Source organism: Talpa europaea (assembly GCF_964194135.1).
Source record: "Talpa europaea genome assembly, chromosome: 12".
Classification (NCBI taxonomy): domain Eukaryota; kingdom Metazoa; phylum Chordata; class Mammalia; order Eulipotyphla; family Talpidae; genus Talpa; species Talpa europaea.
In genome coordinates this window covers 14765010-14775024 of record NC_140079.1, presented here as the reverse complement: position 1 = coordinate 14775024, position 10015 = coordinate 14765010, and the positions used below count along the sequence as shown (strand labels likewise).

The following is a 10015-nucleotide window of genomic DNA, read 5'->3' as shown; positions in this document are numbered from 1 at the left end:
AGGCGAGACTGCTAAGTGTCTGTTGAATAAATGGACGGATGGATGGATGAATGATCAGCTCTTTTCCAGCGCGTTTATCTCATTATACTCAAAAACAACACACACCTTCTCGCTTGTTTCGCCATCTGCGGGGAGTGGCCGGCAGCAGGCTCCAACGCTGCAAGAAAATTACTGGCTGCAAACCTTAAAATCCCGCAGCTAGAGAATGTTCTCTCTTGACTGGCAGTGGCTGGTTTTCGTTCTGGAGCCCTCCGTGGAGCGAGCCTGCTCGGGGGTGGCGGGGGGGTGGCCTCCTGCTTACTCCCGTGTCCATTTTCCCCGACCAGGGCCCGGTCGCCCAGTGGCCACGCCGCCCCAATGGAGCCGCTGAACATGTCCTCGTACGAAGACGACCTGGAGAGCCAGAACTGGACCCGGCCCTTCAACGGGTCCGAGGGCAAGGCTGACAGGCCCCACTACAACTACTACGCCATGCTGCTCACCCTGCTCATCTTCGTCATCGTCTTCGGCAACGTGCTGGTGTGCATGGCCGTGTCCCGCGAGAAGGCGCTGCAGACCACCACCAACTACCTGATCGTCAGCCTGGCCGTGGCCGACCTCCTCGTCGCCACGCTGGTCATGCCCTGGGTCGTCTACCTGGAGGTGAGTCTGAGCCAGGATCCCCCTGGTTTCTGCCAGCAAGTTAGCTGGTGTTTCTCCAGTGGCTTCTTCCTCCTCTGTGGGATCAGTATCCCCCCACCCCCCACCTCATGAGATGGGTAGATGGTCTCCGTAACAATCCGGCGGCCAGCGCAGAGAGCCGACGCAGGGTCAGGACGCTGTCAGGGCCTTTACAACCAGCGCGTCCCGGGCAGTCGGCCCGGGGGCCGAGCGAGGCCAGCGTGACCATCCCCGCTTTACAGACGGTGAGCCAGGCCGGCAGGCGACCGCACCAGGGCACCCGCTGGCAGGTCCAAGCTGGAGCTCCCTCTGGCCCCCGAGTTGGCTTGTCAGGTCACCTCTGGGAATGGGAATAACTGATGAGGACCCCCAAGGGAGGGAAATGTTTATACACCCAGGCTGAGGTCTTCATTCCTGTCTCCCCACCTTCAAAAATGGGGGCCGCAGCTATGCTCACCGCCTTCCTTCCTGCTCCCAGTTTGCTCTATTGCTGCTGTCTGGGAACCCCAGGGAGAGGCCCCTGAGAACCGTGCTCCCCCGCTTTCCCTTAGGAAGGGCTGAAGAGTGGCCCATTGCTGGGCGCAGGACAGCTCTGGCCCTTGAGTTGGTGAGCAGGTAGCCCCTGCGGGGGTCTGGCTCCATGCTGGACCTTGGCCAAGAGACTCAGCAAATCTTCATATTAATCCCGGGCGCCCATGCTGTTCCCCTCATCTTACAGAAGAGGAAACAGAAACTGGGAGAAGCTGCCTGTCTCCAGCTGGGCCACACAGCCACAGCCACGGGGAGACTGCTGGGTGGGAAGGTGCGAAGTGTGGACCCTCCTCCAGGCAGAGGCTTTCAGAGCTGGGGGCTCTGGATCTGCCCCCTTCTCTGCTCAAGTTTCAGGGGTAGAATCTGGGAGCTTTCATCGTTCAGGATGAAGCAGCACCGAGGTCGCTCAGATCCCCGAGCTGGCGTCTTCCTGCCCAGCAGGACAGCCTGTGCAGAAAGGCTTCCACTTTTAGAAGGGAAGTTGAAAGCTTTGCAGGTGTGAGTGGAGGAGACATGTGGGCACTGAGCTGGGGAGCGAGGCTGGTCAGAGTAGAGCCTCCCTGCAGCCACGCCTCATCCCCCACCCGCCGGGTTTCCCTTAGCACGAAAGAAAAAGCGGCACTTTGAAGGTGACCTTAGTGGATGGCAAGGAAAACCAAAAGGCAACAGACCAGAGACCTAACAGCAAAAACACGTGGCTGCCTCAGGAGGGCCTGCCCTCCACGACAAGCTCTCACAAGGTCCCTGGACTCTGCCCATCCCTCTCCGGTGTGAGGGCTTCTCCCGGAGCTGCCGCTGCTCAAGTCTAAGCCCTCCTGCCTTCCTCCAGGCAAGGGGCCCTGGCCTCAGACCTGTGGCGAAAGGGGCAGCTGGCAACCACCTGTCTGTGCCTCAGTTTCTTTATGCAGTGGAGATCATGCTACCGCGTAGGTGCTGTTATTGTTTGAGAATCACAGTGAGCGCGAGGCGAGCGTAGCGTGTTCCCACGCGCTGGAAGCTCCATGGAAGCCAGCCGTGACCTCGGTGACTAAGTGACAGTGGGTGCCCAGCAGCTCCCCATGAAGACCCCCCCGGTGCCCAGGCAGAGAGGCGCCCTCTCCCAGAGTGAGGTGAGCTCTGCCCAGGACTCGGGGGCCCTGCCATGGGGCAGTGTCTCAGCTACTTTTTGTCCCACCTTAGTCTCACCTGCTCCCAAGCCTGTGGCAATCTCCCTGCAAGCGCATCTGTGCCGTCCCCGAGAGCTGCTCTTGTACCGAATTTTCCATCCAGTCCTGTCTCTGGCCATGGTAGATGCCCCCCGCCTGGTGCGCCCGCTCCTGGGGAGCACGGGGGGCTGCTGTGTGCGAGTCCCCTGCCGGTCCCTCCGCGACGCGCGTGTTCATGGCTCGGAAGTGAGGCGTCGGGTCCAGTTCCCACCTCCACCCCTTTCCATCTGGAGAAGCTCCTGAGGGCGAGAACCGGGGGCCCGTACGTCATACGTCATGCCCTTTGGGCCTCACCGACCCTGGGGGTAGGTTACTGGGTGCGTGCGCCAGCTGGGAACGCGAGATGACGAGTGAACCAGCGAGGGTGGCAGCTGTCCGCTCGTTGGGTGGGAGCGAGCACTGCCCTGCGCTGCCCCATCTGCGGGGCTGGTCCACGAGGATGGCGTTTCCTCTCGGTGGCGGCCGCACCCGGGGCACCCGTCGCTGAGCTTAGATGCCAATGTCTGCTTTTATGCTGAGCCCCCGAAAGAGAGAAGTGCGGTGATTGAGGCCCCCTGCCATGCCAGCCACACTGAGGGGCCCTGCGAGGGGCCCCGCCCTGCCAGGGGCCCCGCCCTGCCCAGGAGGGCCTTTCTGGCTGTTTCCTCCAGCGGGAGCAGCCCCCGGTGCGCTCCCTGCCTGGAACCTGCTCGGGGTAGGGGCTTCCGGGGCCATCCGGGCGGCCTGCCGTGTGGGCGTGCTCGTGGGCCGCGGGGCGGGGACGTGCACGGGTGCGGGAGAATGGGCGTAGGGCTGTGTGTGTGAGGAGAGGGATGGGGGTGTGCGAATGGATGCGCGTCAGTGTGTGCGTGTGAGGGGGTATGAGTGTGGGGTGGAGTGGGGAGAGGCACACGAAATGCTCTATTCAGGGCCTCTTTACTTCCCTTCATGCCACCTAGCAGCACTGCACACCCCTCCCCGGCCCCCCCCAGTTCTCCTAAGCCACTACCCCCGAGTGTGTCTTTCCTTCTCGAGGTGTACAAGGAGTACAAAGGCCTTCTCTGTTCCACAGACGCGTCGTCTTCGCCATTGTGCGTAACACAGCCTTACGGGCCCCCGTCCCCCGCCCCCCGCCGTGCTGAGCATGGAAAGGGCTGTGTGGCTCCCCAGAAACCTGGGCCAGGCCTGGGAGCTGGGCAGAAAGGCCTCGGGCAGCCCACAGTGCTGAGCTCCGTTTCCTCACTGGTGAGATGAGGTCGCGAGGTGCACACACGAAGGGTTTGCAGGGGAAGGTTCAAGGCTGAGGCACTCGGCACGAGCTGGTCGCTTTCCTTGGGCGCGGTGCTTGGCACAGAGAGGCCTTGTGTGTCTAGAAGGGGCTGGGAGCAAGGCTCTCACAGGCAGGCCTCTCCCTCGCGGCCCTCTGCTCCCCAGACCCCAGCTGGGGACCCACACGACCCACAGCTTCCCCCTGAGCCCGGGCCCGGTCTGCCCCACGAGGGTCGAGCCGCGGGCCTCCGCTGGCCTGCTCCGCGCCGCCCATCTGGCTGCTTTGTCTCCAGGTGGTGGGCGAGTGGAAGTTCACCAGGGTTCACTGTGACATCTTTGTCACCCTGGACGTCATGATGTGCACGGCCAGCATCCTCAACCTGTGCGCCATCAGCATCGACAGGTGAGCCTGGCCGGGTCGGGGCTGACCAGGCGGCTCTCCTCTTGGATTGTCCCGCCCACCCGGCTCTTCTGTGATGTGGTTGCCGCCCTGTGCATGTGCATGTGCATGGCTGGGAGGGCACAAGCGCCTCTGAAGAGAGGCCATCGCGCCAACAGTGACACGGCCAGGAGGATCCAGCCAGTGCTGGGTGTAGTGGAGACGGGATTGATCCTGACTGAGCCTGAGCTCCATCGCTTCCCACTTATGTGACTCTGGGGAGGAGGTGGAAGTTCTCGGGGGCCCGGTCTCACTGCCGAGGCACCAAGGACGGCGACACCTGCCCCCACGCAGCCGCCATGTCTAGTGACATGCTGCACATCCCACGCAAGCACAGGGGGCCTGTGTCGTGCTCACTTGCCAAGCTGTATCCTCAGAGCCACTTGCTCATTTGCACAGATGGGCCTTGCGGGCTCCCAGAGGTCCCGGCCTCCTCCCCTGGCAGAATTCTCGGAAGATGAACCGAGCTCATGAGTGAGTAGTGCTGGGCAGAGCGGCGTGAGGATCATACACGGTCACTGTTGTCCTCATGTTCTGCTGCAAGGCTTAGTCCTTCCTCTGAGGGGCCTGGCTACCCGCCCTTCAGCTCACCCTCCCACCTTCTGCAGGCCCAGCACAGGCGCTCAGGGTCATTTTCAAAGGCGAGTCCAGGGCAGTTAAAAGCCAAATGCCCAGAGGGGAGACAGGAGTAACAGGCCTAAGGTGCAGGGCGGCCGGTCAGTCACCCTGATCGTCCTGGCTCTGAGGTAGGGCAGGCAGATTCAGAGCAGGTGGCTGTCACAGAAGTGGACCAACTGTCCATCCCCAAGAAGTGGGGTGCTCTGATGTATGCTGGAGAGTGAGGGGCTCCTGGGCCCACGCATACCCCAGGCTCAGGCCCTGGCCCTACAGGTACACGGCAGTGGCCATGCCCATGCTCTACAACACGCGCTACAGCTCCAAGCGCCGGGTCACCGTCATGATCGCTATCGTCTGGGTCCTGTCCTTCACCATCTCCTGCCCGCTGCTCTTCGGACTGAACAACACAGGTGAGTCTGGCCCTTGTCCGCTGGGGTTCAGCGGGCCCCGAGGCCTCGCTCCGGTAGAGGGAGCGCCACCGCTGGCAGACGTGGGTGAGGCCATGCGGGGCCCCTTCATCACCCTGGCCAGAGACCAGGCTGGCCAGAGTGGGCCAGTGGGCTGGGGCGCCTGTCGGGTGAGGACTCGGGGTAGCGAGAGGGATATCCGGCCCTTCCAGCTTTGTCTGTGAACCCGAGCAGGCCGGACAGCTGCACGACCTCGTGTGTATGCAGCAGTGTGTGGGCATGCAGCAGGGGAGACGCCGCAGTCGAGGGCCTCTGAAGCCCGGTCTGAGCTCTCTGCCCCAGGAGGGTGAGAAGGCGCCTGGCCCGGCCCAGCTCTGGCTGCCTGGAGCTTATGCGGTCAGGGAGGCAGGGGCCAGGCGGGGGGCGTCCTGGACACCATGACAGAACAGCACCAGGGAGACCTCAAACTTGTGCCCTGCCAAGTCTCGCTCTCGTGGGCGTTCCGAGAACTGGGAGTAGGGCTAGGCAGGCTTGGTTCATCGGGGTAGGCCCTGAGCTCGAGGACAGACAGCGGGGCGACCCGGAAGGAACTTGGGGACACGGGTGAGTGAGCACGCAGGCCCCAGCCGCCTCTGCAAACTGGACGGCGGCGGACCGCCCCGGCGGGAGCAGTAATGCTTCACCCTTTCGAAGCAGTTTTCTTCTGTCCCTTTTCTCCCAACGCCGAAGCCCCGCTCGGGAGCCCTGGGTGAGCAAGCCCATGGTGGAGGGGGCCCGTGAGCGGAGACTTAGACGCCGCCACAGCTTAGCTTTGTGCTCACGGTTGTGTTTTTAATCCTCAAGTTTCAACCGCGCGTTTATTTACCTGTGATGTTTCAGGCAGACTTAGGCTTCCAGCCTCCTCTCTGTACAGTCGCTCCTTGCTCTGGGAAGGAGAGCGAGGTCTCTGGGGGCCCCGGGGGCCGCTGACTCCCGCCCGCCGGGGCTCTCCCTCCCCCAGCCCAGAACGAGTGCATCATCGCCAACCCGGCCTTCGTGGTCTACTCCTCCATCGTCTCCTTCTACGTGCCCTTCATCGTCACCCTGCTGGTCTACATCAAGATCTACGTGGTCCTGCGCAAGCGCCGCAAGCGGGTCAACACCAAGCGCAGCAGCCGTGCGTTCAGGGCCAACCTGAAGGCTCCACTCAAGGTCCTGACCATCCCCCCATCACCCCCCACCCCCGTGACCCCCTCTGACCTAATCGAGGGCCTGTTCCCTTGCTCAGGAGGGGGTGCAGGCTGCAGGAGCCCCGAGGAGCAGGGCGAGGGCAGGTTTTACAGGCTTGGACCTCAGTGGAGTACCTTGAGCCTCCGGGAGTGGGGCGGGGGGTGCAGAGCGCTGAGACTTGGCTTGGACCCCTTTCCTGGGCTCAGCAGCTCCGGCACCCGCCCTCACCCTGGCCCCTTCCTCTCCGTCTGACACACCCCACCCTCCCCGCTCCTTTGCCTGCCTTGGTCCTGGTCCTCCCCCTCGCCAGCGCCTCCTCTCTCCCCTGCGCCTTCCTACTTCTCCACTCTGCCCTCCTGATTCCACCCGCCTGCTTATGTCTTGTGAGTTCTCCTTTCTGCTCAGCCCTCCCTGAGGAAGGCAGCATGTGGGCATGGCAGGAACAAGAGCTTTGGGGTTAAACACATCAGATGCAAAGCCTGGCACCGCCACTTTTTCTGCTGAGTGACCTTGGGCAAGTTGCTTAACTTCTCTGAGTCTCAGTTTCCTCCTCTGTTACGTGGGAATCATGATGCCGGCCTCACAGGGAGCCCCTGAGGCCTCCACGTGGAAGGATGTGCGTAGCTCCGTAGCAGGTGCTCCATGAGGGCCAGGTCCCTCTAGCCTTGAAGGCTGCCTCAGACTCCACCACCTACTCTGCCCTTTTCTGGGCCCATGTCCAGTCTGACGACCCTGATGGGGTGTCTGTCCCTATCATGACCGGTGTGCTGGCTCCCTCCACAGGGCAACTGCACCCACCCTGAGGACATGAAACTCTGCGCCGTTATCATGAAGTCTAATGGGAGTTTCCCAGTGAACAGGCGGAGAGCGGTAAGTGTCCAGGTCAGGGGCCCAGAGACAGGCTCCCCGGCTAGGGACGCGCACTGGCCATGATCCTCAGAGACCTCACCAGTGGTCCAGGAGAGAAGCAACTCATGGGGATCCCATACTTTACCTCACCACACACGCCTCCTGAGCGAGTGTGGAGCAGGAGTCCACAGAGGTGAACTCAGCACAAGGAAACAGTGGGTAGGCAGGACTCAGCCACCATAACAGACAATAATAGTCGTGGCTAGTACCATTGACTGGACACCTCCCATGATCCTATTATCTCATCACATAGCCCCAGTGACCCCGAGAGGTAAGTCATATTGATCTTACCATCTTTACCGCACAGAAGAGGAAACAGAGGCTCAGAGAGGCCAGGTAACTCACCTGTGGTGTAACAGGTAATGGGTGACAGGGCATCTGAGCCCAGACCTGTGTGACCCTAACTCTGTGCTGCGTTATTCCCACTTGCTGCCTTGTGGCAGGCAGGGTCTGGGGCAGGGGGTGGGGTGCAGCATCACAGCAGACCCCATGCCTGCCAGAAAGCAGGAATCCCATCCCGAGGACAGGCTGGGGGACCCACCGAGGCCACACACAAAGTTCAGGAAGCAGAACTCCCACACTCACCTGCACAGCCGGGGCGGGACTCCTAGGGGCTGTTGATGAGACTGTGCCTCGTCAGGGACTCAGAAGGAGGCCCGGCTACCCGACCTGGCACACGGCGAGGCTGTCAGCTCAGGCTGGGGCTCCAAGTCCTGGAGCAAGGAAGAACAAGGAGCCCATGAGTGGATTCACGCTGGGGCCCTCCAGGGATGAGGTGGCCCTGTGGCCCCTGGCTCAGTGTGGCAGGAGCAGGGCCCATCTCTGCCATTAGAACACGAGCTCCTGGCGGCAAATGCGGAAGCCAGTCAGGAATTTATCCCGGCAGCCAGCTTGGTGCCTGGCACTCCATGTGGCTCGGTTAATAAGAGGGCACCTGGCAGTAAGTCACAGGATGGTTGCAGGGGCATGAAGCTGAATACAGATTGCTCTGGGAAGGAAGCCGGGGGCCTCCTGAGGCAGGGACCGTCCCTACCGCCCGTGACCGTCCTTGTCGGCAGTGATGCGTGGTGGTCGCGAGTCTCCGGAGGGGGCTAGGGAAGGGTAGGTGGGGCTGCGGACTCGTGGCTGAGAACCTGCCTGGCTTTACCTGGCACTCTCTGTCTGCAGGAGGCTGCCCGCCGAGCCCAGGAGCTGGAGCTGGAGATGTTGTCCAGCACCAGCCCGCCCGAGAGGACCCGGTACAGCCCCATCCCGCCCAGCCACCACCAGCTGACCCTCCCCGACCCGTCCCACCACGGCCTCCACAGCACTCCCGACAGCCCCGCCAAGCCAGAGAAGAATGGGCATGCCAGAGACCACGCCAGGATTGCCAAGTTCTTTGAGATCCAGACCCTGCCCAATGGTAAAACCCGGACCTCGCTGAAGTCCCTGAGCCGCAGGAAGCTCTCCCAGCAGAAGGAGAAGAAAGCCACCCAGATGCTCGCCATTGTCCTTGGTGAGTCAGCCGGCTGCTGGGCACAGCCCAGCTCTGCCGCCCCTGGCCGAGGAAAGGACAGTCGCTGTAGGTGCTATCACTGCCCCACAGGTCCCCTCCCAGCCATCACCGGTGGGTCAAGGGACTGGCCAGCTCGGGCACACAGGCGTTGCTCTCCTGGGTTTGAGGGCGAGCGTGTGGTGACGGCAGGCTAAAGGACTGACCCGTGACCATGCGGCGGGGGGCAATGGCACAGGCCAAGCCAGCTCTCTGCACGGCGGTCTGTCCTTTCCAGGTGCCCCTGTGGCTCTGGGAACTCCCAACAGGCCTCTAGGCTGCTATGAACACACCGAGGGCCCCCCTTGTGCAGGAGGTCAGTCTGGGCAGGAAGGAGAGTGTCCAAGGCTGACGGAAGCTGAGAGGAGGCACAGCCAGAGCCCGGCCCTTTGGGGACCTCGGCTTTGCCTTCCAGAGCTGTGGCTACGCTTCCATGACAGAGCTGTCCCAGCCTCAGTTTCCCCTCTACCTCCTGGGGGCGACGGGAGGACGGAGCCGGGTGCTCCTCCCTCGGACGCAAACCCAGGCTGTGGCGCACAGGTCCCCACTCCCAGCTTTTGAGGAAGGCATCGTCCTCCGGGATGACGAGACTTCCATTCCCACTAGCCAGGCCCTCCCTCCATCCCTGCGAGGGGGTATCATGTCCACCGGACAGATGACGAAAACGAGGCCGCGGGAGGTGAAGTGGCCGCTCCCCGCAGATGGGTGCGAGACCAGGCTCGGGAGCGCCGTCCCCGCGCACACAGCCTGACCGCCGCCCTCTCCCCAGGCGTGTTCATCATCTGCTGGCTGCCCTTCTTCATCACCCACATCCTGAACATACACTGTGACTGCAACATCCCGCCCGTCCTGTACAGCGCCTTCACGTGGCTGGGCTACGTCAACAGCGCGGTGAACCCCATCATCTACACCACCTTCAACATCGAGTTCCGCAAGGCCTTCCTGAAGATCCTCCACTGCTGACCCTGCTGCCCACCTGCACAGCAGCCTGCTCCCACCTCCCTGCCCAGGCAGGCCTGGCCACGACCCCTGGAAGCCACGGGCAGGAGGGTATGGGGTAGGCTCAGTCTTCTCCTCGGCCCCGCAGGCCCTGCAGTGTTAGCTTGGCGCCATGCCCCTCACTGCCTGCACAGCCCCTCTTGGCCAGGGGCGTGCGAGAGAGCTGGGCACCGAGCCAGCCCTCGGGCTGTATCCCCTGGTTTGAGGGAAGCTCACAGGGCCCCCTCTCACCCTCCAGGCTCCCTCTCCTTGGCACCAA

General features: G+C 62.6%; 1 protein-coding gene across 2 annotated transcripts; it reads left to right on the top strand.

Annotated features, from left to right (window-relative positions):
* Positions 1–357: 357 nt before the first annotated feature.
* On the top strand, positions 358–9720 carry DRD2 (dopamine receptor D2; the record flags this gene model as incomplete). Of its 2 annotated transcripts, XM_084250548.1 has the most annotated exons (7): positions 358–642; positions 3938–4047; positions 4975–5111; positions 6109–6299; positions 7101–7187; positions 8394–8721; positions 9527–9720. In XM_084250548.1, 7 exons carry the CDS (start codon positions 358–360, stop codon positions 9718–9720), a joined length of 1332 nt encoding a protein of 443 aa, XP_084106674.1. The 2 variants fall into 2 exon arrangements, with proteins under 2 accessions (XP_084106674.1, XP_084106675.1); XM_084250549.1 differs by lacking the exon at positions 7101–7187.
* Between the last annotated feature and the right edge of the window lie 295 nt (positions 9721–10015).